Source organism: Chaetodon trifascialis, chromosome 5, assembly GCF_039877785.1.
Source record: "Chaetodon trifascialis isolate fChaTrf1 chromosome 5, fChaTrf1.hap1, whole genome shotgun sequence".
In the NCBI taxonomy this organism is placed as follows: domain Eukaryota; kingdom Metazoa; phylum Chordata; class Actinopteri; order Chaetodontiformes; family Chaetodontidae; genus Chaetodon; species Chaetodon trifascialis.
Genome location: NC_092060.1, coordinates 25,830,587 through 25,858,446, shown reverse-complemented (window position 1 = coordinate 25,858,446; position 27,860 = coordinate 25,830,587). Strand labels below are relative to the sequence as shown.

The 27,860-nt window shown below is 43.9% G+C and overlaps 1 protein-coding gene across 9 annotated transcripts in view; it reads right to left on the bottom strand.

Annotated features, from left to right (window-relative positions):
• rapgef2b (Rap guanine nucleotide exchange factor 2b) overlaps window positions 1-27,860 on the bottom strand; it is a 104,481-nt gene that overhangs the window by 27,152 nt on the left and 49,469 nt on the right. For 5 of the 9 annotated variants that reach the window (XM_070961944.1, XM_070961947.1, XM_070961946.1 and 2 more), the window contains 3 exons: window positions 26,740-26,815; window positions 23,894-24,061; window positions 16,966-16,983 (listed from right to left, as the gene is read on the bottom strand). In XM_070961944.1, the coding sequence (XP_070818045.1) occupies window positions 16,966-16,983; window positions 23,894-24,061; window positions 26,740-26,815 (262 nt within the window). Of the gene's footprint in view, window positions 1-4,635; window positions 5,295-8,201; window positions 9,527-16,965; window positions 16,984-23,893; window positions 24,062-26,739; window positions 26,816-27,860 lie in introns of those variants that run through there. The other 4 variants (XM_070961945.1, XM_070961949.1, XM_070961951.1 and 1 more) reach the window with 3 other exon arrangements.

The following is a 27,860-nucleotide window of genomic DNA, read 5'->3' as shown; positions in this document are numbered from 1 at the left end:
AAAAAAATATTGCCCCATTAATTTTAACAGCAAAGTAGTTAAACACTCATGAATTCAATTCTATTCATGAATACTAGGGATTATCTTTATTCCACAGCGGTGATAATACAATGTTAACAGAACAAAAATATTAATTAGTCCCACTGCAAGAGCTCAACTTTACACATAATTTCTTATCCAAGCCGGGGAAAGGCAGAAAAAAGGAGACGTTAATTAAATCATCCGACTCACAGAATCAGTCAAACGCATTTAGCAATTTTAACACAACACAGGGCTGAATAAAAAAGTCCTCCTCCTCTATGTGTTGATTAAAGAGCCCACTAAACCTGCTAAAAAGTGAAGTGACTGCTCCTGATATCAGCTGTTAGCTGTTAGCTGCTAACAGTGCTGGAACTTCTTTTTTAAGAACTGAGCAAACCAACAAGAAGCGCTGCATACATCAAGGAAACACCCTAATTAAAGCCCGCGACTCGCATAACCTAAACGAACACCAGGCGGTAATGTGGGGAAACCCTTTCTGAGTAATTCATACCATAAAAAGTCCCAGAAAGCCCCGCTGTAATTAGCTAACATTACATTATAAATGAGCCAACCCACTTGTCTATGGAGATGACCCTGAAATGTGAAATACATCAGAAACCCCCTGCTGACGTTTTAAGAGGCAGATGAATGAAACAAAAACAAGTAGAGCAGTTAGCACAGCAACAGCTTTCCTGGTTTATCTGAAGAACACGCTGCACCGTACACGTGGAGAGTCAGAGCTCAAATAATGACACGACTGTCAGAAAGCTCATCTGCAACTATGATACCTGATAATCGTTTGAGTAAAAACAGAGGACATTGACTCAAGTTAAATGCTTTAAAAGAAGTGCACCAGTGAATGAGTATGAGGCAAAGTGCAAACGAGTTTCAGGACTGTACAAGTATTTTCTGACATTTTTTGCTGTTTTTTTATTAATGTATTTTCTTATTATTTTCTGATATTCCAACACACAGTCGCACCTAATCAGCTTATCATTAGCCACAGTCTATGCAGCACACTGCTGTGCTCTGCATTTGGTTCCAAACTAATCTACAGTTAGAAAAATGTGGTACAAATGTCAGTAATCAGCTCTCTCAAGCCCTTTACTTAAAACACATCAAGACTTTGTTAATTCACCGTCTGTAAATGTCAAATAAATATTATTAGTTTAGATTTTATTTCAAGAGGCGTTTTATATATCATTTTAAATGTGCACAATATACGGTGATTTCAAATGAAACCCATTTTACCGGCTAGGACGCCAGAGGGGTGAATTATGAATTTAATCAAACTGCATAAACTGGTTCACGGGGTCTATACACGTGAATATTTAATGGAAAAATGTTTTATTTACCAATATATATTTGATACTCAGCAGGGAGACCGCTCTGAGCTGCTTCCAACTCCACTTCTGGCTGTGGAAGATCATCAATATTACATTTTCACACCTAAAAGTCAAATGTGGCTGATTTATCTGGGTTGCTTCATTCATCATATGAAATCAGAGCTAAATCTCAACAGCCACAGAGCCAGTTTACAGTTTTTTAATCTGCTTCACGATCTGACATGTAAACAAAATTTAAATTTTATTTATGTACAGCGATTTTAAACGTCTCTTCCCAGCTTTGATAAGGGCCAGTAAATAAATGCCTGGCTCTGAATTTCATAGAAACAAAGACAACCTTTGCTCCAATGAATCCTGCTAAAAAGGTGACAATGGACCGATGGTGCAGCCAGGCTTTCAGCTCCTCTCATGTGAGCTGTTGGAGGTAAAATGGGATCTGAAGTGCAGTCGTCTGGGTGTCATTGTCATCTGCCCGGGCTGTAAATAACTACGCCGCCTGAAAAATAATTTTTGGGAATCAGCTTCAACAGGGGGAACGCTCCAGAGTCGCACTTGGACGACAAATGGAATAGATTGGGACGGAATATGTCGTCGGAGGTTCATTTGCAAGCAAATGGGTTTGAGCTGTCATCTGCTCTCGAACGTACTCTAAGAAAACGCCCGTCGTCACAGCCTCTGAAGCACTCATCTGCATTACAGCTTAATTAAAGAGTTTTGGAAATGGAGGGAAAAGCGTGCTGCTGCCAGAATTATCACTGTGGAATATGGAAACTAGTTTTGATAAAAACGCCTCTCACTGTTCACAGTCTGCCCTTTGAGACGGAGCCATGACACAAGGGATGAGCTCCAAGGTGCCGGGCAGGGAAATGATTCGGCAGGAGGTGTGGTATGATACTTACAGGCCTTTCTGAGGGGGGGGGATTAGAAAATAAGATATATCTCACCACAAAGCACTTTTCTGTTTGGGTGACAGGAGGCTGAGAGCCAGACAGTGCAGCTCCTGTGGCACCGAGGTGTGATGCGACTACACTGTGTCAAAGATTGCCATCACGTTTAATTATCTGGCTGGCTGCACTAACTAAAATGGTCGACCGGAGGGCCCAGTCAGTCACTAACCCCCCTCCCTCAGGCTGCTATTTCCCGTCCCCTCGTCTGGTCGACTTCATTCTGAACGCCTCCAGCTGATTTCCACGTTATTATTACGGGCTGGACAATATTGTGTTAGCGTGACGAATCTCTTTGTCTGTTTGAAACTGCAGTGATAAAACCTCGTCACATTTCCTTCTGATGACTTCTGGGACCAAAAGAGATCATGGTGCTGTGCATCATACTCATATAACATAAACCTGAAGTTATGTGGGAGCTACTACTACGACCATTTCTATCTATTATTAGACGTTTGTCGTGAGAGAGTTGTTGCTTTGAGGTTTTAATCCAACTTCAGCTTTATTGTTATCCCAAAGGAAATTTGGTTTCCAGCCAGAAACTGAACACATGGATGCGAGCGGAGTATCAATGGCAACAAACATCAATCTAGAGCCAAAATATAAATTAAATATAAGACAAACTCACATTAACTCATTTTAACTCATATTGTCAACAATTCCAACAGCAAAATGGATCCTTTTGATTGCTTGTTAAAAACTGCAGTATCTAGTGTTTATTTATCCATTTATTCCTCATTATTTGGCCTTTTAAAAATGAAAGTACGTCTTTGTGACCTATTTTTAAAGATTTACATCTACTGTAGAAAAGAATGGGATCGGGGCTGAAAGCCACAACAGCCGAGGAGAGTCGGAGACAACTTTGGGAGACATTAACACATTCTTTGTTTTAATCTTTCATTAGATCGTTGACCATAACAAAAATATAAAATATCACCAACCTTATTCTTTAAGAACATTCAGCAGCATGCAAGAGTTTCCACAGACTGAACTTTACTCACTGTGGCCAAAAAGTTTTAACTGCATCAGGCTTGTTTACATATTTCCTTTGCAAACTTCTGAGGCTGAATTTTGTGGGGAGGGCTCCTGTTTGTGCAGGTGTTGCTGCACAGTAGAACAGACCAGAACTCCAGAGTCTGCTAAATCTAAACAAGCAATTTTCTTGGAAAGTTTTCTTTGTCTTCAGGACCTCTGCTTGACCTCCACCGCTCCTGTTAGCTGCCATTTCTCAATGGCTTTACAAACTGAGGAAACGGTTACCTGAAGCCGATAAGAAGGCTGTCGTCTTATAGCCTTCTGCTGCTTTGTGGGCATCAATTATTTTACTTTTAAGCATGCTAGGCAGCTGCTTAGAGGAGCTGCTGATCGCTGGGATGAGGATTGGGGAGTCGGAGAATTTATAAAGCTTTGAAATTTGCATCACTTGTCCTTTCCTAACGATGATTGCAAACAAGCCGCCGCACCATCAAACTCAAACTTTTACTTTTGATCTAAAATTGTAGAAAACAAAAATAATATATTAATGTTGCTTAAAATGAATCTCTAACTTTTTGCTGTTTGGAAGTCTGGTCACCTTTTACTCTCTTAGCTGCTCACAGTAGCTCTGACCCAAACTTTTGCATGTCACTGTAGAAGAATATACGCTTCTAAAAAAATAAATACTGTAAGTAAAAGGACCACTGCCACATATGACTCAAAGCCCACCTCGACATCAAGTAAAGGCCTAAATTGTTCTTAACATTCTGGTTGTAAATCTAACAAATGGCAGTGCACTGAGGGTAAATTAATGGAGTATTGTCATTATTGAGAGTACAAGACCGGTCATGTGGAGTCTGTCGATATCGCCTTCCAGCCAGGCACTGGGCTGGTCTGCGTGTCAATAATAATATCCACACTGGTTTCCACAACCAGCTAGAAAGGACCCCCCCCCCAAACTACACGCCCCTCCCCTCAGGAAGAGGGAGAGATAAAGGGCAGGGTGGGAAAGAGGGATAAAGGGAGAGGATAATAAACACTTAATCCTTTCTCTCCACTCATTTAGGTCATCGGTCTGTTGGTCAATAAGCCAGAGTCCATTCACTCTATAAGCATGTGGTCCATTGACCTCTTCGGCCCAATGGCATGCAAGAGACTGGGCCAAGATGGATGCCAGCACAACAATAATGACATGCACTCATTAAGCTTTTCCAATCAGTGACACGACGGCACAGCGATGCATGTAACCCCAATCGATACGCAGAGTCTGTACCAGCAGGCTATTGTTTAAATCTATTAGTGACAAGCTCGCCATCAACCGTAGCGTGAAATTGCAATTATTCTCCTACCTTATATAGGTCTCTCTGCACTCCCTTGCTTCGAATTCAAGGCTCTCTCGCAAACGAACGAAGTGAGCTCTGCAGAACCGCGAGCCGAAAATACGTACAATCAGCTGTCACAGGAGGATTAGGCATCGCTCTAATGCTCGAGCCACAACACCCTGTTCTGCCTACATGTGAGCAGATGTGGCGCTCCTTAAATTACACTGTAGACCTAATGACCTAGATTGCTGGGTGGAAGCCCTGGGTGGAAGCGCTGGCTGGCTCTCAATCTATTTACCGTCTTTATATGCTGGGGGGTGAATCTGTGCTACTATGCTAGATGTCCAATGTTGCGGGTGGCCAAGCCCAAAAAATGCAACCCTCCATGGTGCACGAAGCATTATGGAGACCCCAAAAAAAGCCTCATACTTGCGCTGCAAGGAGTCAAATTAAAATGATTGGCTTAATGGGATTCAATTATGGAGCAAAGCAAAACAACAAAAGGATTTTTCCTTCCAAATTCAAACAGCTCAAAGCGCCTGAAGTCGCACAGCTCCTGCACCCACTTCAAACATGTGGTTTTAACTTTATGTACTTGTTAAAAAATTGAGCGCTGCCAGTGTTGGAGGGCTAGGAGAGAGCAGGCACAACCCAGAGTTTCCCCTGTACCATGATGGCAGCTTCTCGCTTTCCTGAGCCTCGCGGATCAAGAGATTAAAACCCTTTCGGCAGGGTGTCCGATTAAATGGGCCTGATATGCTCTGTGGGCTGTCCCCTCCCTGGTTACAGGTCCGCCAATCGTACCACACAAGCCAGCTATCACAATCACTGCTGCTCCAGATGCTGATTATTGTACATGCAACCTATCAATAAATCTGCAAAATATATGTTTGTTTACACATTACTGAGAGCTGTAAACAATATTACAAAGGATACAGGTGACAAATGTCAACTATAGTGAATAAAGAAAAACATATTAGCGGCACAGTGAAGGGTTTCGTCCCCACTTACAGCTTCTACCTGATTTATTATCCCAGATGAGTGAAGCTAAAACATTTGGACAAGTCAAGTCTTTAGTACATATATTAATTCAATAAAAGGTTCAAAGATAAGAAGAAAGCATTCAAGGCCAAGCTATAGCAGAAAGATAAAGCCATAAAGGTCCTTCACAACATCATAAATCAGCATGAATTGCACTGTTAAGGTAAAAGTCAACATGTGCCTTGTTGCAGTTAAGACTAAATGCAGCTATAAGAATGGAAATCACTGGTCTCCAGAGGAAAGATGAGCAATTAGGGAATTACACATATAGCAGCCAATAGTCATGAGCCCACTACGGTGATGTCATTACTGTAATAAGATTTAGTGGCTCTTATTGACTCTACCCTTGGTGGGGTTTCCTGCTGGGCTAAATGAATATTTACACAAGCCTCCATTTGTATGCTAAAAACATAAGAAGGCAAAAGTCAAACGAAGGGGCGGGAAGAGGGGACAGAGAAAGGAAAAAGAAAGAGATAGGAGGTGAGAAGCTTGTCCTTGTGAAGAAGAAAAAAAAAAAACACAACAAAAGGCACTAATTTAAAAATCAGTGCCAAAATAAAATACCTCCAGACAAAATTTTACTCCTGACTGCAGACTATGGAGCCAACTTCCACGTGCTGAAAGACGGCCAACTGTACGAGCCAAACTTAGATTATTGCACTCGTGTTTCTCTGTGTTTTACATAATTGCCTTTTGTGTTGGCTTGCTGGATCGTCTGCTTGTTTTGTCTAACTTGACGTGCATGTGTGTCTGGTGGTTATCATCATCGTCTATTCTGCCAATAACTCGAAGTGGGAAGATGTGCTACCTGACTGCATGTGTGCCGTTTTGCCTTTCCACGTTAAAAGTAACTCATAACCCGAAGGAAAATATTTTAATTTAGATTCTTGGAAAACCAGTCGAATGAATGTTGAAAGATCTATTTTAACAAGGGCATTACTCAAACGACGCGGCATCCTGAAGACCATAGATTACTGCAACCACAACATATTAGCAAGAAATGCTAATAGTGCTAATATCGAGGTATATTCTGCATTAACATACAGTTGAGCTTCAAATGGCATGAAGTCAATGTAACCTCATATAATCACAGAGTTGTTATAGAAAACATTGCACACTGTAGAGCTGCTTCTGGCTACACGACACATATAAACAAAAAAGGAACAGGAAACATTGCATTTACATGTATCAACTTCAGAAAATGCAAATTTAATCATAAATAGTTCAGGAAAGACGTGAAAATAAAGTTTTACACGTTTTAGAAATGAATTTGATCAAATAAAACTCAGATTAGAAATAGATTTCTGGTGCTCTTGCTATCCTATAAGGCCTCCCAGACGGAAGCCGCACGCACTGAGGAAAGTGGATGAGATATGTCATGGACCATGACACATCTATGACTATTATAGGAATATTAAGGTGATTTTTTGTGCGGCATCTGTGCTCTGCGATCCAGGAACTGTCCATCAGTGTGATGTACAGCCCTGCCTCTGCATGTGCATGTGTGTGTGGTCCCGGTGTGTGAGTGATGCCAGGGGCGCTGACAGCCGATCAATCCGTTTACCGTTCAAGTGCAGATCAGCTCAGGCCTCCGAGTGTCTGCTGCAGCTGCCGGCTGCTTCCAGCACCACGGACAGCGCCACCAGCAGCAGCGCTGAATAAACCGGAGGGTCAAACGAGTGCTTCAGCTGGTGATCACACAACACTTAGAAGCACCCAAAAATATCAACCATATTCATATAAAAGGTCGATTTTAGCCATTTTCTGCATGAAAGCAACGTTTTGCGTCATGCACCATAAAGCTATCAACAGCAACTGGAAGTTAAAAGGTGCGATAACTGAATTTAGGGCATCTTCACCTCCTCATGCATGACATCACCTCCCATCTGACCACCCTGCTCTATCGCTTGTACTGTTGCAAATGACACCCGGCGTGTTTCATTTCACGGGCACATCCTACGGACCTACAATCAAACACCGTCACCTCAGTGCGTCGTAAAAACATAATGAGGCCGGAGACGTCGGTCGTTAAACGCACACACATCTGCACCGCTGGATGTGTGTGCGCGCCCAGGGAAGAAAATCACCATTAAACCTCCAACAGGGAGGGGTATAACGCGCCCATCAATTAGCACTGACCTGGCAGCTGTATCTGTTTTCACTTCTAATAAAATACACTCCGATCTCTTGATAAGCTGCTATATTGCGGGGACGTCGGCTACGAGGCCTGCAAGATCAATACAGTCCTTAAATCCACGCGAGCGTGCGTGTGTCTGCGCGCGTGAGTGACAGCAAGCACATGGCGGCCGTTTCTAGTACAACACACTGACACACATCGGAGGCTCGACGGGGCAGCGATCCGCCTCTGGTCAGCCCCGTTCGGGTTTCTGTCGCGTCCTTGGCCTGCCCTGCGTCCATCCGTCTTGTGGAGGCTCGATAGAAATCCGATGCACATCCATTAAAGGGACGGTAATCATATCTAGTGGGTTATAAATGAGGGGGAGGGAAAAGAAAGATGGAGAGAAAACGTTGCACGTCGATAGACTACTTACCGGGGTTTTATCTTGCTGGCTCGGGACTCCATTGCTGTCTGATGCTGCTAATGGTTTCATAATGAAAAAATGTTCGCCGGGCTAAAATCTAACATCCCGGACCTGCTCTATGCTACGGCACAGACCCCCATCTTCATCCAAGCCCTCTCCCCTCCCCCGGCTGCGCCGTCTCTGTGAAAGGAGGCGGCGGCTTGACAGTTCTGGGAGTATCCGCGGTTCCTTCGCTTGATTAGACTCCCCAAACCAACACCAGCTCCTGCGTTTACTCCAGCCTCCCCGCTGCTTCCCGCAGAAATATCTTAAAACCACAGTGGAGGTGGAGGTGGAGGAGGAGGAGGAGAGAGAGGGGCAGAAAAATATCCTTTTATCCAAACTAAGACGAGCAGGCTTCTGCTCTCCGCGCACTTGACAATCACATCTCCGGCCGGAGCGCAGCGGCGCGCCGATAATAAAGCAGAAAACAGCAGAAAGAAAAAAAGAGGAGGAAAAAATGGCTGACAACACTTTCACTCACGTTTGCTCCCTCCGCCTTCCCTCTCTAGCTCTCTTTCTGCCCTCCCTCTCCCGAAAGTAAAGCTCCACACACGCACACGCAAACGCCTTTATGCACCATTACATTATTTGAAGACCGAGACGCCTGCAGCCTCCACCGAGGTACTGTACGTTAAAGCCAGCGGTTTGTTTGTATCGAGAGCAGGGGGATGTGTGTATGTGTGTCAGGGGTGGAGGAGGGGAGGGGAGGAGGGGGTCGGTGGTGGGCGAGGGGGGAGATGGAGGGAGGGAGGGGGAGTAAGGACCTCCTCCCTGCCAGACAGTGATGCTGTAAGAGCAGCCACTGTAGCTGCACTTCCTCTGGAGGGGCTTACAACACCCCCAGAACAGATAGAGAGATGGAAGGAGGAGAAGGGCGGATGGGAGAATGAAAGTGAGGCTGAGAGATGAGAGGGAAAGATGAAATGGAATGACACAAAAAGCAAAACGCCAAGAAAGAGCTGATACACCGTCGAGCGGTGGGAGGAAGAAAAAAAAATCAAAAGGTAGATAGAGAGATGGATGGATGAGAGAAGGCATGGAGGGAGGAGAGGAGCACAGTGGGAGTAATGCCATTATCACGCTCACTTCGGCACAAGACCGCGGCTGGAGCCGGTTGGCATAGTAACGGGATGAAGGAAAGCCATTTCCTGGGCGGGGAGACAGCAATGGAGACAGCAGCACTTCCTCTTGAGAGAGTGAGTAAAAGAGGTGGCAAACAGAGAGTTAGAGTAGACTCATTCCTCGAGTAGAGGAGCAGAAGAGGGAGCTGGAAGATAGAGGAGGAGAAGACGGGCTCAGAGTGGGCCCACGGCAGCCAAGCACACACACTGGCAGCAATGATGTCACTCCATCACTGTCACTCAGCTGGAATAGCCATGGCAACTGGGTGAGCATGAACCCCCCCCACCCCAGCCTCCCAACCGCCCGCCCAGCCCCCTACACACCCTCCAGGGCTTTCAGTTGCTGTGACGACGGAAACAGCGAGACATGGCGAAATGGAGGAGGGAGGGCAGACGAGTGTGTATGTGTGTGTGTGTGTGTGTGTGTGTGTGAAAGGGAAGAGAAAGAAAAAGTGGCATTAGACGACCACTTCACCTTCGCTCAGCTGTAGTACGACGAGCAGCAGCGTCACCGCCGAACAACAGCACGCATGCACCTCTCTGCTGCATGAAAGCAAGAGCGAGGGGGCAAATGTGTGTGTGTTTGATGCATGCGTGTGTGTTCTAGCGGTAGGCCACGTCTCTAGAGACTCTGGATATTGGATACATAGAGTAAAAGGTCCCATATATGAAGGTCTCCTGACAGAGACGTGAGGACAGCACTTTTAAAATGACAAAAAAAGAAAAGCATGTCACAGGGAGTGATGGGGTTTAAAGGCCAACCAGGACGATAAACAGCAGACCTGCTCCAGTTCACATCCACAGTCCAGAGGACACCAAAGACTTAATACCACCAACCAGAGCCGTCATGATTTACATTTTATCTAGACGTTATAGCTTTATTTTCTATTTTTGTAACTTGTCATTTTGTTGTCACGCCATTTTCCTGAAATTTTGCCGCTGTCAATCATTTCTGCAGTCTTGTTCCATTACTGCTCATTTCTTGTCATTTTGCTGTGTTGAAAAATAAGAGACAGGCGGAGTCCGTTCCTTTTAGTACAATAACAGCACACAACTAAAATACTTTGCATATGAGGATTTATGAACAACTAAACCATCATTTCAGCATTAAAGCCACTGGTTGGTTTATCAATTAGTGAGCAAAATTGCCAAAATATTGGCTTTGCATCCAAAAGTTTGAGATTTTATTTTATTGTGTATTTTTGGGTTTCTGACTTTTGAGTGGACACAAGATACTGGATGATGTCACCTTGGGTTTGGGGACTTGTGATGCATTTTATTTATTTATTTTATCACTTTACAGATTAAACAATGGCTTCAAGTCAACTGATGGTGAAAATAATAATTACATGCAGCTCAAAATTATGTACATTTATATTCAAGAATTTTGCTGCTAAATCTGAGCTTCATACTTGATGCAGGTGTAAATTGTACAAACACCCACATGCACAAGACCCTCAAGCACAAAAATCATTTCTAATAAAGCCAACAGAATTTGACGCATTAATTATGTTTTGCATGCAGACGGTTGAGGCTGGAGCTTTTTGTGACGGCGTATAAAAAGCCTGGCTGCTCTGCCTCAGACAATGCCTGGAAACCAGCGTACTACTTGCTGGTTTTGGAGCTGCTCCAGTCAAAGTAACGGGGAGGTGAGTGGGAGGAGGTTGAGGGGGAGGAGGAGGTGAGGGGGAGGAACGCTGGAGACCCGGCATGACATCACCTCTCCTGCCCCGAGCCATGATGTAATGTATCACAACAACAAAAAAGCGCAGGTGCTTTGGTGCGCAGCCCGATCATTAACGTCTCCAACAATCGCCGGGGGGGGGGGGGGACCGGGGCATCATTACATCACCGCGGCAACGGGGTCACGTCTGGGGAATATCAGACCTTCCTGCCCATCCCCCTTCCTTTCAAGCTTTCTAGGAACAAACAAGCCAATTAATCTTTTTTTACTGACTAATCACGAGCTAAATGCAAAGGGAGCGAGGCTGGCGAGCATCGATCTTGACGGATGTGACAGTGACGTGAAAAACACCACTTGAGAATAACATTAATGCACTCACGCTCAATTGCAGTGTGTGCTAAATGCATGAGGTAGAGCGGGGGGTGGTGCCTCATCTGCCATTTGTAAACAGTCTGTGAATCCGGCGTGGCTGGAACTGTTCGTGCATTTACAGGGTAGGCCATGTGATGGTGTTTTGCTTGCTGATGCGAAGCATTGGAGCCATAAAAACCTCATTACACCGCTGGATGACACAACTGTGCACAAACACATGACGCATACACACAAACAGGCGAGTGTTTCATGGGTTATAAGGGCAAAACATGGCAACATCTACCATCCCCTGTATTAAACTCCTCCTCAGCTTTTTGCAGTTTATGTTAATGCACAGCACGGTGCACAGAGTATACGGCACCAGTTTGCATTTCAAGCATTTCGCTGATGATTTTAGTCAACATGATTTACAGAGCATGCAACCAGCAGAGCAAGATGACATTTTCCTGCATTAAAATCATTACACACAGCTGGCATAAAATCAGTTCTTAAGCGTGATGAAGCATGCTGAATTACATTTACAACCAAATTCATACTCATGACCACCCAACAAACATAAACAAACCAACAAACTTTGTCACATCTGGACTGCATGTCTGAGGCTCAGTTCCTCATCCAGTATTTCAGTTCCTCAGCCGAACTTCAGTGCTTAGAGACGTCGATGCGCCTTTTATCCATAGCAGCTTAAGAGCATGAGACAAGAGGTGGAGCTAAATGATGCAGAGAAGAACATTCACAAGCCGCAGAAATGCTTCGGATTACTCTGGAATAAAACATTTCATTTTCAGAATGGAGTTTTGTGTGATTGTTTTCTCCACCACCATGAAAAACATGACTCAAATGATCAAGCGGTGAAATCAACTTGAATGGGTGTGGTGTAGATAATGGTGATTTTCACACTTTTAAAATGAATGTTTTTGCACAACAAATCCCATGAAAAGGTGATGTACTGCAGCCTCTGAAGATGCAAGTCTTTAAAAACTGGTTGCAAAAACACACTTTCATTTTTTAAAAAGCTAAATGATTTCCTAAAACAGCCTGGGACTGTGCTTTTTGCAAACTTTTGGAAACGTAATGAGTAAATTGTGGATTTTGCTTGGGATTTTTTATTTAAACGGTGGATTAAAACACATTTGTTGCACCGGTGAGCAGGATGGTGTATGGGAAACATAAACTACAGTCTGAATGTTCATAGTAATGAAACAAATATATCAACCAATGCAATTTAATAGTTTTTGGGCAACAATGGCACAGAAGAGTACAACATTTTGGATACAATACTTCTGAGCAGGACCACTTGACTGTGACATCAAGAAAAATCTAGTTTTACTCGTTTTTTTCCTTAAAATGTAACACTGCGGTGCACAAAAGAGGACTTCCAACCAAGAAGACCTGGTTATCGAGAAAGCCACGAGGGGACAAAAAGCCAGAAAACACACCAGCCTCAAAACTCAAAAACTTCAGCTCCTGCATCTAACTAGTCTTGCGGTAAGTGAGCAGTAGTTTTTCAGCATCTTTCTCCAGAAGACTTGAACGGGACACATGACTTCTCACGGACACACGGGCTATTATAGGATCAAACGCAACGCACTCTGATTTATTGGTCTCTGCCTATCCTTGTTCACTGGATCTGTTTCTAAGCCAACAGAACGCTTCATGTAGAGAAAACACAGCCCTCCTGACTGCCAGCTCGGTGCATTAATCCTTGACGCCGGTCCCATTACGACGGCTCTAAATAGCATTGTTAGAACGAGAAAGATGATCTAATAAAGAGACTACATTTTCATAGCTGCTACAGCCCAGGGGATTATTTCATTCATCAAGATGTTGTCACCTGCACGCTGCTCTGAAAATAATTTGGCAGAAACGCAGGCAGCCAGGTACGTTAAAAAGATTACACTTGTAGGTTCACAGGGGCAAAACATCTGTCGTGCCCTTGCACCTGCTACAAGGCGCATAAATCACAAAAAGGGAATGAAAAGAGAAGCTCTTGGAGAATAAGTGCCAAAGTAAGACTGTTGGGAAGTGAGTGAAAAGTTGATCAGTAACTCCAGGTTTCCAGGTCAGGTTGTAGACTAACTGTGGAAGGTTATGAACTGGAAGTCTTTAACTTTACAATGACAGGAAGGGAGGGGGAGGTGAAGCATCAGTCAGCTACAGGGAGCATGTTTCACCTCTGCGTTTCTTTCTCAATGCTCCTGTTTCCGTCCATTCCAGATTAGAAAGAAGTGGAAAGAAGGGCAAAAGGCAGGCTTGAACCGTGGAGGGTCAAATGGACACGTTCAGCTCCAAAGACACGAGGCTGCAGCCATGCTAGCAGTTCTGTGAGGCTGTGCTGTGAGCTAAATGTTAACATCAGCATGCTGAAGTTTAGCAGGTACAATGTGTATTACCATGCTCTCCATCTTAGCTTAGCTTAGCTTAGCTTAGCATGTTAGCATGCTAACAACGAAAACGAAAGTGCACCTGAGGCTGATGGGAGCATCATTAGCATAGTTGTTCAGACATCTCTTGTGGAAAGAAAGAAGCGCTGCTAGCATGGCTTCAAGCAGCTCTGGCTATACCTTCTAAAGACACTACAGACCTCAGCAGAAAAAACAATCATATTTTTGAAGAAAACTGGTCAAATGGAGACAATATGGTGTTATTGTATGATTTGGAATACCTCTCAAAAACCATTATGGATGAAATTCATCACACAAGAGGCCAGTTCCCACAAACAGTAGCCTCGATAAATCACAATGTAATCCAATGGCAACACATTTTCAGAGCTGGAGCGATCACAGATTTTCTCAAGTATCCACAAACTCTTTGGCTAGCTAGCTTCAAATACACAGAACCACAGGGGGAACCGGCCACACCAAAAAGTGAAAAAGTGAAAAAAGAAGTTCACTGATGATCACAAATGAGGTGTGAAAGGGAAGCATCGAGAGCACAGGGTGAATAATTCCTTGATGGGACAAGAAGTCATTATGTCAGGATTTAAAACTGCTTTTATGCTGTGATTTGTTGGAAGGCGTGTCGAGTCAGATACAAATGGGTCTCTGGGTGAGCAATAATTGCTCATGTGGACCTTGATGTGTTAATTGATACAGCTTAACAGTTCACCACATTGTGCAACTTTATGTAAGAAGATATTGCATCTCTCCAGTTTCATCCTCCATGTTACTGCTTGATATGCTCATGGCTAACAGCAGTGTTACAGGCGTTTAAACACAGCCGCATTATGTGAAGGTTTAATAACAGTCTCCTTTTAATGTCTGCATGCCAGACTGCTGAACTAAGAACACTAAACCACTGTGATCCTGGTCTTTCATCTCGTTCTTATCATCTGTCTTTCTCAATGCAAAGATGCATCCAGAGGACCGTGCACTCAACGAGAAGCAAGACAGTTTTACTAATTTTATTTTTAGACTCACACAAAACATATTTTAACCCTTGTTTCACCAGACAAGCAGAATCAGCACTGTTATTAATATCTCAAGCATCTCCTGCAGCATCCAGCGTTGTCTAACACCGAAGACATCAAACAGATCTGCTGTGAACTGTTTTAGAAGGATTTTGATCAAATCTAAGTGACACAAACAAAGCAAAAAACAGTGTACTTTGTTATCCTCACCATGCAGGCTCATTACCATGGAAAATAAATGTCATCTGTCAGGCCTTTTGAAAATACTCAACTTTCAAAAAGGTCTTTGAATGTCAAAACTGACATGAAAAGCACATCAAATGTCAGTAAGCGTGTTCGATAACACTGGTTGAGAAACGAACCACAGCTGTTTGTAAATGAGTCGCTCATTTTTCCTCGGCGGCACGAGGCACAATTTCAGCCGTATTCTGGAGTACGAGCACTCCCAAAAATATCACTTCTATTTCCATCAAAGCGTAATGTCTGATATTTGGCTATTAATAACTAGAAACACAGATTTTGCTTTTGGTGTCTGGGAAAGAGACACAGAGAAAAACAAAGGAAGATACGCTGCAACTGAAAATAAAATCGCATATTTACTGGGTTATTTACTACAGAGGGACATGAACTATGTCCTCTTTTCATCAATCACCATGACCACGTTTGACAGTCAAGTCATCTTCATTGTCGTTACTGATTGAGAAATAAAAGTAAAAGTAAAAGCAGTAAAATCTCTGGAGCTGAACCTATTAGTCTATTAAATGATTATTTGCTGCACAGTAAGTATTTTAGGATTTTTTGGTTAATGGTTTTTCGCTTTGTTAAGGAAAAAAAGCTGATTACTGGCTGATTCAAAGCTTCTCAGGTGAGAGGTCTGCACTGTCGAATATGTCACCTTAGGCTTTGGGAAATTCTGATGTGCCTTTTGTGTTTCGTGGCATTTTATAGAGCAAATGATTTGTCGATTACTTTGCCAGATTAATCAATAATGAAATAACTGTTAGCTGCAGCCATGAAAAGATCCTCTGCAGGATTCTGAACCTACACCCTGAAATGAAGGAGTGCGGGAGGCAAGAATGCACAGAAACAAAGTGTACAATGAACCGTTTCTTCTTTGGCCGCTGCAGTTCCTACACAATGTCTATTCAAAACTGAGGCTTTTGTATCTCTGCACAGCTGAAGCAGGGCAGGTTGTCACAAAGGACAGCTCTAAAAATAGGAGCTCGGCTTTTTCTGCGGCCGAGAGTGGCAGGCCGCTCTCGCATTTCTCAGCAGGCCTGGCTGCTCAGCACCTTGAGCTCTGATCTTTTCAACCTCTTCCTTGCAATCCATTTCTGCTAGGACGCTGCAGGACTCCTTGATGAAATATTTAGATGTGATATATACTGGATCCACACATGCTGAACCTGTGATACCATGTTCATGTGCTGTATAACCAAAGTCCAAGCTCTGCATATGGTTGCTTAATTTCTAAATAGGTGTGCTTATGCTTTCAGAGCCATCATAATCAGACAGTTAGCACATTCTCAGCGCCATCAGTAGATCATCTCACCAGTGAGGCAACACCCAACAGAACCACGCCCACACAGCGGGGATAATAATAATCCATAGAGCCTAAAGACAGTCAATACCATTATCACACACATCAGCAGAAAGGCACAGTGTTTGAGATCAATCAGCTAAATTGTTGCCATTATCTCAGTTTACAGGCCCATAAGCTCTACGAGAGTGATGTTTATCATTTCTCTGTCATCACCCGGCAGCGTGGTGAAGTCCATTCTCAACCAAGCATGCTTATTTTTCTGATCACAAACAGGATAACACGCGTGGAAGCAGAAGAAGGAGCATTTTTTATCAGGGCTGTTTTATAGGAATTCAATTCATGTTGCTGTTGGTGTTGTGGTAATACAATTGGAGTGCGGTGCGGGCTTCCCTCTTCGTCTTTATCAGCCTCCATGCCAGCAAATGGAAGGTATTTATTAAGGAAGTCTAGTAGAAGCTACAGATAGAACAAATGGGGAAGAGACGCAGATAAAACCCCCAGCAGAAACACAAACACAGACAGCTAGAGGAGGCTGGAAAGCAGAACAGACACACTCACTCACAGTGAACACAACAGACAAACACTGTTAATAGATACAGTACCTGAGGTTTATTGCATTCCTGGCAGCCAGGTTAGAGGAGAGAGCCATGAAAAGAAGCAGAGGAGATGAAAGTTATCAAACATGCCACTTGCCAGTTGAGGATGTGAGAAATAGTGCGTGAAAGCTGCACTGACATGTTAAAATGCAGCGTTCTGCACCAAATTGGGAGAATAAAATTCCATTTTCGACAGAGAGTGCACGTAGCTGCATGCGACTGCATCCCACAACCATGTTCAAAGACATCCGTACGAGTCCTGAAACTTCTTGCTGCGTCCCTGCTGCATTAAGAAAACAAGTGACTTGCTATGCTAAGGAAGACAATTGCGCTGTTTTCAGTGCTCAAGGTATGTTTTTATTTGCATTAAAACAAAGATTATATCAGCCTAGAGGCCAAATCTTTATCATTGTTCTGAGACTCGGCAGGTTAATGAAATTTCAAGGTGAGAATTCAACTTTCTCAGCTCTTAGCCAAGGACAGGTAGGGAACACACAGACACACGCATTATTATTCTTAGCTTGCACGCACATCTTTCCATTCAGCATGCCTGCAGATTACTGAGCAGATCGCTTTAACTTCTGAACCTCCTCATTATCACTGCAGGACATTTTCAACCTCCAAACACACAATAAGACTCCAATTATAAGGTGCTTTATGTGTAGTGGTTTTAAAAATCAAGTTATCTTTTCCAAATTAACTTTGAAACCTTTGGTACAATTACCTCGAAAACAGAAGACCACGGTGGAGTTTTTAGCCTTTATCTCATTCCAACAGCTACAGTGTTAGCTGTTTAACACTCGACTCAAATTTAACAGCACACTTTGCAGAGGATACAACCTGCCCTCTGTCTCTGATGGGCCGAAAATATCATATTTTCATTTTCTTGGCCAATATTACTCCCACAATTTTAGTAGGCCTGAAAAAGGTAGTAGATTAATTAAACTAATTTCTCAGCACGAGTTCAGATACAGTGGGTTCGAAGCTCATATGGAGTGAGGCTGCGGCACATGATGTAAAATGAATTTCAGAAGTCTTTGTATTCATTTATTGCAATCACTGTATGTTGTTACAACAATGCCTCAAATTCATCTCATACACTGAACATTTTATATTGAGGAGCTTTCAAAGGTACCTGTCAAGAATCATCCTTGTCTGCTATGACTCTCCCTCCATATATATCTTAAAGCAATTAAAAAGTAGTCAGTAGATGAGTGAGCAATGTCACTGTCAAGGACATTCCAACAGAGCACTCGATTGCTGATGGACACTTTGGCTGTTGGGGGGATTAAACCTGTGACCTTCTGATTACAGGGCGGCCTCGCTAACAACCGGGCCGCCCGGGTGGAAGAAAAGAGTAAAAGGAGTATTGATTGTCTGCCTCCTGCTGCTTGTATAATTATAGAACAGCTGTTTGGGGCCTTGGATGCCCGAGTAGCCGCTGAGTAAACCCAGAGGAGGAATATTACTCATCTGCTCAGAGAGTTCGGGGTGTCTGAGGAGGTGAGCAAGAGGAGTGTTTAAAAGCCAGCAGAGGAGAGGAGATAAAAGAGGTCAAAGGGTAAAGGAGATAATGAAAATTATCATAACTTGTTATGGATGAAATCAGGAGTGTAGTGTTCAGTAAACACGAGGCCGCGATGGCAGCCACATCGTCATTTCATTTTAAAGTGAGTGACAGACTGATTCTGCACAAAGACATTAAGTGAGTGGCTGAGTGAGAGATCAGGGGGAAAATCTGTGTGTGTGTGTGTGTGTGTGTGTGTGTGTGTGTGTGTGTGTGTGTGTGTGTGTGTGTACGGCAGGTCGACAGTGCAAATGGCTGTTGATATTAGAGGAAGAGATAGAGTGTGAGATAAAGTGAAAAACGGAGAGCAGCAACTGAGAAATGGAGATTATGAGGGTTTGCAAGGGAGAATATAGGAAGATTAAGAGTGTGTGTGTGTGTGTGTGTGTGTGTGTGTGTGTGTGTGTGTGTGTGTGTGTGTGTGTGTGTGCACCAGAGAGAGAGTGATGCTACAAATAACTGGTGTAACTGGTGTCCACTCTGAACAAGGCACCCGAGTGTTAACCCACTGGTCTGAGCACACAGGAGGCGTGTTGAAGCCCAAACACTGCCGTCTTTCACTGGCCTGATTTATCCAGGACACACATACAAACAGAAATGTATTTGTCTATCTTAATCCTTTTGACGCTTAATGCTTGGATCGTTGCTTCTACTGATGGCAGACCACAAATTTAAGCTCCAACCACAGCTGTATTTCTTTTCAGGCAATTTCAAAGAGAGCATCGGCGACACTCCTCAAGCCAGATGTGATGGTAAAAATATTGCGAGCTAATTTTAAATGCAACGCAGGCGATAAAACTTGGCTCATGGTAATCAGAGCGAGATAGTAAAAAAATAAAAGGGGGCCCTCTTACATCACACCTTAAATCAAAAGCTTTTAATGTTTAGTAGTAGGTGTGGTCTTGGACAATAAATCAAACCAGCGCATTGGAGCTGAAGCCAAAAGTGCCATCTTTCACCTTAGAAATATCGCAAAGGTCAGTCTGCTCCTCTGACACACTAATGCATGCTGACACACAAGAAGGCTGCATTACTGTAATGAGCTAGTACCTGAGCCACAAGCTCGCAAGCTAACAAGCAGGAAGCTCAGGTGCAGCTTGCTCAGAGTTCTGCCGTGAATTGGGCCTTAACTCAACTTTAAGTGCAGACAGAATCCTGGTGTCTTTCAGTGATTCACAAAGGTTGGGTGTTCTGCACTCATCGATTTCCCAGTTGCAAAAGCAAGAGGGTAAATCACAGCTTTGCAGGTGGGATTAAGAATGTGGACGTCATCGTCTGGTGCCAGTTAGAAAAATAACAACAACAATGGATGAGATCAACACAGCTATACATGTTTTTAGTCAGCTGACAGAAATCGGCTGGTGACCTCTTGTTCTTCATCTTAAAGAACTTATAAGAACAATGTTGAGGCTTTTCTTCTGGTTCTGCAGGCTCTGAATCAGCCCGACGAGCAACAAATGACTTAAGGGTGCACCAGCCTTTTAGCAGATCCAAAATGATTACCAAAAATAAAATTTAATTGCCCTACTTAATGTCTCTCTGAGTCCGTTATCATTTCATTAAACCGTGAAGCACACTGCATTGAATCTTATGAAAATGTATGCTACATAAATCTCAGACTGATAGATTGATTGTAATCTTAATCAGCTAATGGAACAGTACACAGCATCTAACAAACACTGCTCTTTCCTCCAAGTGATAATAATTGTCCCGACACGTCCGAATGAAGCCGCTCAGGCCAGACTGTGTTTACATGTTCAAGAAAGAACCTGCATTATGTTTGAACCCTGAAAGCCAAATAATCCTCACTTCATACAGATAATAGCTCTGCTTCAGATGATGGTGGAGAGTGAGGGCCGGAGGGTAGCTGTGTGTGTGTGTGTGTGTGTGTGTGTGTGTGTGTGTGTGTGTGTGTGTGTGTGTGTGTGTGTGTGTGCGTGTGTGTGTGTGTGTGTGTGTGTGTGTGTGCGTGCGTGCGTGCGTGCGTGCGTGCGTGTGTGTCAGCACTCTCAGTGGGAGTTCCACTACTGGGTTAGCATTACATTTATATTTCAGATATTAAGCTACAATGACTGAGCATGTTCAGCGTGCTGCTCAGGGACAGCAGCTGTTCACAGACCCTCTGCCCACTGTGGGGATCGAACCCGTGACCTTGGACTTACAGAACAATCTCCTGTTAACAATGATGATTTGATTGTTGAAAAGTACAAGTGTTATACTTCACTTTAATTTTTGAAATGCTTGTACCTGATAGAATATGCTGCACAGATATAGACTAAACTACACAACATTGTAGTTAACATTAAGTCCACCACGTATAACACCGAAATGCTGAATACATTTATTTATTTAATTAATTAGTAATAATAATAATCAAATATTAAAATCTAGAATTATATAACTCTAACAAGGGCCATAATGAGCACTTTCACTTTGAATGCTTCTGATGATGCTGCTGTTGTTTTCTTAATGTACTATTCTGAGTATTATACTTGTAATGGAGTATTTTTATGTCGTGTAGGTGAAGAGCCTCTTCCACCTGTTTACTCTTTAGGCTAAAAAAGGTATTGTGGTCTGCCAGCGCTGTAATATGAACTGAGGTAAAATCGTTTGAGATACGACTAAAATCAAAATTAAACAATTGGTTCATTAACCAATCAACAGAAATTAGGCAATAATTTTGATAATCTGTCAATAATTTAAGTCATTTTTCAAGCAACAATGCCAAACCATCCCAGGTTCCAGCTTCTCAAATGTGAGGATGCCTCACTTTAGGAAAGATGTGACGGACATTTTTCACTGTCTTCCATCATATTCTAAGCATTAATCAGCAGAGTCATCAACAGTGACGATAACCACCCCGGCCCTGAATAAAACAGATTTGTCCACAGCGTTTCTCATATTGAAAGAGCTCTGAAAGCTCAGATCAGTGGCTCCTCTGATGTTTTTGTACCTCGCCTCACATTTGCCTTCACAGGAGTGACTAAGCTGAATAAAAATCTTGCCTGCCGGAGAGATTTCCTTTCTTCAATCCCAAGTTTCTCCTCGGTGCATTTCTCACCTCCTAAATATGCCTCAGGGTAGGAGGGAGGAAAATCTGAGTGGTGCCTGGCATTCTAAAAGCTGGAGATTAGCTTGCTATGTCAGCTTAGCATCCACCCAGATACAGTTCTGTCGCTCTGCTCCCCTCCACCCCTCTGTCAGCAGCAGCAGTGGCGGCGGCGGCGTACCGCTCTCTTGCTAAGTTAGCTCCCTTCCTACTGTACTTCAAAGTGCACTCGAGCAGAGCCCATTTGGGAGTGCTGGTTGCCATGGCACCCGCTCCATCCTTCCCACAGGAATGGTACTAGAGCGAGGAGGGCTGAGTGTGTGACGGGAGATGTCGGGCCATGAGAAAGTTCAGTGCAGTCTTCTGAAACTAAAACACAGCAAGTCTAAATTTAGGAAACAGGGTGGGGCCGGAGGGAGGCAGGAGGGAGATGACGTTTGCCGCATTTTCCCTTTTTGAGCGTGACTCTTTCACAGCGTTCCAAGAAGCACTGGGTACACTGACAGATCCCCCAAGGGAATGTCAGGAATGGGGGGAATGCAGTGAAATTGTGCAGAACAGAAAAAACTGTGTGTAACAACTGCATGCTGGGTTATTTGCATCATTAGTGTGAACGTGCTTCGCTTCCTATTCCCAGGGAAAGAAAGCACAGAGGGAGAAAAAACGGTGCAACGCAACAGAGGGCAAACTCTTGCTCTGCTGGAGTTGAATCCCTTCACGTGGTTAAAGTCAATACTCTTCAGCAAATATGGCATCTGTGATTGGATGAGGCTTTGCACCATCCACAGCCACATTTTTGCTTTCATTTTTCATCACCGACTTCATCTAAACTATCTTCCACAATACAAAGCTTGCTGATTGTCCAGCCTCTAAAACACTAAAAGAGCACTTAATTAGGAGAAGTACTATCAAATATAAAGCATGTAGTACCGGTGTGTGATTTGAAAAACACGTCTAACAGCAGAGCAAGAACAGAGCATGATTTGACCCTGACAGTGTTCCCCTTTGGCCAAACTTCCTCTTTCATTTTCTCCCTTGACATAGTTCTTATGTAAACAACTATTAAATCAAAATACACTGAATCACATCGTCTGCTGTCCTCCTCTTCATCTTATGCAGTGCAAAAACGACACTTTCTAACAGACATTTTTTAATAGTTAATTAAAATGTCTGACAGTCAACTCATCAGGTGTATTCTGACTGCTCCGCGTTAAAACCAGTCTGTGTTACTGGGACTGAGATGCATCAGGGGACAGTGGTTTCCAACCTTTTCTGCTTGTGATCCCTCATCACGCTCCAAGAGTTGTGAGCAATACAAGTAAAGTGATTTTCCTTTCACATTTTATTTTGATAATTTAAGAGGCCGGAGGATGTGAAGCTGGATACGACTTTACAAGATGGGAAAAATGTGCAAAAATGGACAGATTTTTATGTAGCAGAGTTTTGTTTTTTATTATCTTCTACCACAAAAATCCTCTTGCAAGCATTTAAGTTCATCTCAGAAACCAAACTTTCAAATTGAACAACTTCCTTTTCTCTTGGATCAATGATCATCAATCAGCAACGCGAACATGATTCAGTCTCTAGGACACACTTTACCTGCACACCCAAGGAACTATAATGCCACATGCACCTTATATGAGCTTTGGAATAAGCATTTTAATCGTCCTCATAACTGCAGAGATAACTGAGCACAAGCGCTGAAGTTATGCATTGATGAAGAGTGTGTTGAGGCGTGAATTCTGGATCCAAAAAGTGCTAAAAACATGAAAAAACTCACATCAAAAGACCACTCAGACAACCAAAGAAGCACAAACAAACAGGCTCTCAAACAGGCAGACAGCACAGAGACACTACAGGACGCTCATCAAACTACAGAACATGTATTAAACATAGGGTGGAGCGACACACTAAAGCCAACAGAAGCTACAAACATCACACACAGTGTAGCAACTTTAATCTAGCAAGGAGGGGTAAAACAACAATTAAACACCACAGGGCGGAAAGCTCAGTGCGAAGATTAGGAAAACAGGCTTGAAGCGCACCCTGAGGGGACAGGGGTGCCCGTCCACAGACACAAGACATCAAAACACAAGCTACACCCGAGGGTCAGCTAAGGCCACAGAGCACAGGGTTGGTTGGACAGGGAGCACGAATTTCCAGCTACGATCTGAAGCAAGGCGGCACAACAGGTTCCAAAGAAGGAGCGCGACACACAAACAGAGCACAACGCGGCACCAGAGCGGCGCTGAGCCGCCTCTGAAGCGCACAGCGATCCACCGCAGCGAGGGGAAACACAAAACTGCAGCGCAACTCACCGTGTGGTATCCCCGGGCTATGGGCGGCTTTCCGGTGGGGTACGGATCCACGGTGTCGATGATTGTCTGCCTCTCCCCTTTCTGGTTGATCTTCCGAAAGCGCCGACGGGACTGTCTGTGCGAGGCTTGTCGCTGAAAGTACTCCTCATTTTCATCCATATAGTCCACCTGGAGATGATAGGGAGGGAGGGAGAGGGAGAGAGGGGGGAGTGACTGCCTTCGTCTTCATTCACGCCCTTCCCCGCACCCCCCCCAAAAAACACACACACACGCTCGTCCCAAAAACCCCACCCTCCTATACTCCATCTCCCGTTCCACCACCTCCACCTCCTCCTCCCTGCCTCCCGCCCCTCTCATTGCGTAAAAATAGATGTGTGTGTGGGCTGCACGATGCACACCTACGTCAAAGGGTTCTCACAACACAAAAAGAGAAGCAGCGAGAGAGCGAAAGCACAGGGATGAGTGAGGGATCTGGAGGGAGGCAGGCGGAGGGCGACGGGGAGTAGATTGATTGACAGACGGTGATAAACAGAGACAGTCTGATGGAGTGAGAGACAAGCAGATGAAATAGACACTCTCTCCACTCTCTCTGCCTGTTAAACGTATTAACCACAATGAAATTACATGTTGAAACAAGATAAAATCCACGTTTCCATTTTTAATGATTTGAAAGGAGGGGGGAAAAAACATTTTCCATGTGGAAACTGGCACAGGATGCCACTTCAGCATCAGGCAGTGAACTCATATTCTACAGTTTTCAAGCACTTTTGGATAAATGCTACTTAAATGAGGCCACTCTGCTGCCTGGCGGCTTTGGGTCGTGATGGAATGACATATTTAAGTTTCTTTCTTCTTCGTCGTCTTCTTTTTTTTTTTTGGACCCGTTCCTCCTCCCCTCTCACTTGCTGCTTTCACTGCGGCTTCACATTTCACAGCGCTCAGCCTTTGGGATTACACCACTAAAATCTCCCTCTGCCGTACCAACTGCTGCCATGACAACGGCAGGGGAGCTGCGTGCGAGCGTAAGTGTGATTGTGTGTCTAATTGGAAATCTCAATGCATGCATGTGTTTGTACAGTATGGACACGTGAGCGGCTTATTCCTCCTCCTTTTGACATGTTAAGGCTCTTTTGCTTATGGTTATAATTGCTGGTATGCATGTGTGCATCTTTCTGTGTGTTCCTCAAACTTGTAGCGGGGGGGGGGGCTGAGCCATGTGCATCTATATCCCAGCAGCACAAAACGCTCCTCAGTAATTATAGGGCGGGCTGGCACCTATTATAGCAAAGGGGGTAAGGCCAGAAAGTGTCTGCAGCGAGCAGAGCAGAGGGTGTTATTACTGAGGGGTCTGTGTGTAGCTGATACAGGCCCAGCTCACAGAAGCCCCCCATCTACGACGCACATTCATTGAGACACAAATTACAGCATGTGAGAGGGACATCGCTGAAGATGTGCGGTGACGGCAGCAGCAACAACCAGTCGTTATTGTACACTGATGAGACGTGGGTTATGTTTGATGCCGTCCTTTAGAAAAAAGATGGCAAACGGCGGATTTGTAGGTGCTAGAAATGGTGGCGAGTGTGTGTGCGTAAGAGCATGCATGTGTGTGACTTCCTGTGCCGGAAGCCAAATGAAAATTAACATCTTATCAGCGGACAAATGGCCAGTCAGCAATCAAAATGGTGTGAGCTTCTGGCTTCACTTGCCACAGAGCGCGAAGTTCTGCTGGCTGAAGTCGTAATGTTTGCACTGTTGCCTGCAACTGGTCCGAAAAACATTATTCATTATGTTAATTATGTTTTTCATGCCTGTCCTGTGATCTGCGTGTTCCCAATTTAATTCCTTCTGCTTGATAGAAATCCCTTCCTCTTCCGGGATGAATTTCAAGATGAATCTGTGTGAAGATGGATTTGTGGAAGCGAGGATCAAAGCAAATGTATACTTAGAGCCATGGAAATAGATTTTTCTCCACTTATCTTATGCTGTATACCTGTGAGGGTTCATCTCAAGCATCAGACACAAAGTATGGATGAGGGTGAATTCGACCAGCTGGTCTTAAGGATACGTTCAAGATGTTTCCATGTTCATCAGAAGGACATCTTGAGGTCTAACTACTTGTCAGAATTGCACATCATTTTCAGTATTTCCTGATATTTTACTGCTAACATCTCGCAGCACCACGAACGACAGCTGTTTCTGAATTTGCATAACGTGGATTTTGTCTCCGGCTTACTGCCTCCCTTTTAGCACAAAATCATCAGCAAAACTGCATCTGTTCTGATCTGCAGGCCTCAGAGGGCTTCTGCTCAACAGATGATTGTATTGTGCTGCTACCTCCTGCTTCTGCGCCCCTCTGAGACAGCAGGGATTTGTTCTCGGCAACTTCTTCTGTGAGCCAACGTTTGATTTGCCGTAAAAAATGGGTCAGAGCGCCAACCAGCCTTGGACTGGAGAGGCCCTGCGCATGCTGGACTCCAGCAAAGACGCAGTTAAATACAGCTGTGATGATCTTTCGAGGCTGTGATGAAATGACAACAGGAGGCACTTAGACAGATTAGCACAAAACATCACAGGACCAACTCTCAAGGATGTCATTCACAATTATAGCTCTACTCTGCTGGAGGTAATGCAGGTTTGGAGAACCACATGGGTCCTGCTCACTCTTACATAGAGGAATTACAAAATGATTATTATAATTTTCCATGCGAACATCAGAGGCAAGTGATAGAAAATGATCATGTGCATGAGGCTGTGCTTGTATAATAAGGAAAGATTGTGTGTCTGAAGCTGAGTGTGTGTCACATCTTTGACAGTTATGTGCTAAAAGTCTGAAAAACGGGACTCACCACAATCATCTCTGAGGGTTCCAGGACGATGCACTCACATCCGCGTCGCAGGCTGCCTGCTGATCGCTTCCCAAAACTGGACAGAAAAAAAGACATGAATGAAACGATGAGCAAAACAACAATTTAGAAGTCAGGGCTAACAACAGCGGACGAGTCCTGTCGCTGTTACCCAGTACAATCTGTAAATGGGGTATTTCCTGTGACTCTCACACTGCCGGCCAACAAGCACAGACAGATCACTTAAATGTCTGTGTAGGTCTATAGGTAAGTCCCTGGCCAACATTTTAAATATGCAGTATGGAATTTCTGTATAAAACACTGAACAGAGCAGCATTGAATGGACAGTTCCTCCTTTCAGCTGCAACCACTCCCACCTGAAGGGAAACACCCGCCTCTGGAAAAGTCCACTTTCATGACGTCACAATTTGTACAGTATGCCTCGGTCCTAATGAGGGGGGAACCGGGGAATATTAAAAGCAGCAGAGACCAAAATGTCTCAAAGAGGGGCAGCAGCCATGGAAATTCTGAGCATAAGGAGATCCAACTTGTGGGTTTGATGAAGAATGCAGCCTTTGTCCAGCCCCCAATCTCAACGCAGAGACACAATGACTTCCCTGTTCGTTATTTTTAACATCTTTCGCTTCAGAATGTGACCCACATCTTGTCGGTTTGACGATTGTTTTGTTAGATAAACTCAAGTGACTCCAAAAGAACAGCCTGCTGTCGAGTTTGTGCGCCCGCCTCGTGTTGTGCATCGTTGTTTTGCATTATTTAGATCCTCTAGCTGGGTTTTATACCAGCAAGTGGGAGATTTCTCTTTAAATTTACATCGAGTCGAGCTGGCCTGGAAGCTGAAATGACTATGACACAGAAGTTCATCGACTCATTTTTGGAGCTGAAACAACCATAATATGCTGGCTGATTGATGGTCGGTGGACAGAAAATTAATTAATTAATAATGCTGATTTACTGGGTCCAACTTCTCAAAAACTTCTTTTATTGGTTTTCTTCATCTCCCATGATAGAAAGCAAATACATGTGACTTTTGGACTCTACAAAACAAGATGCCACTTCAGGCTCTGGGAACTTCTGATAGAAGTTAACACATTTTATACAAAACA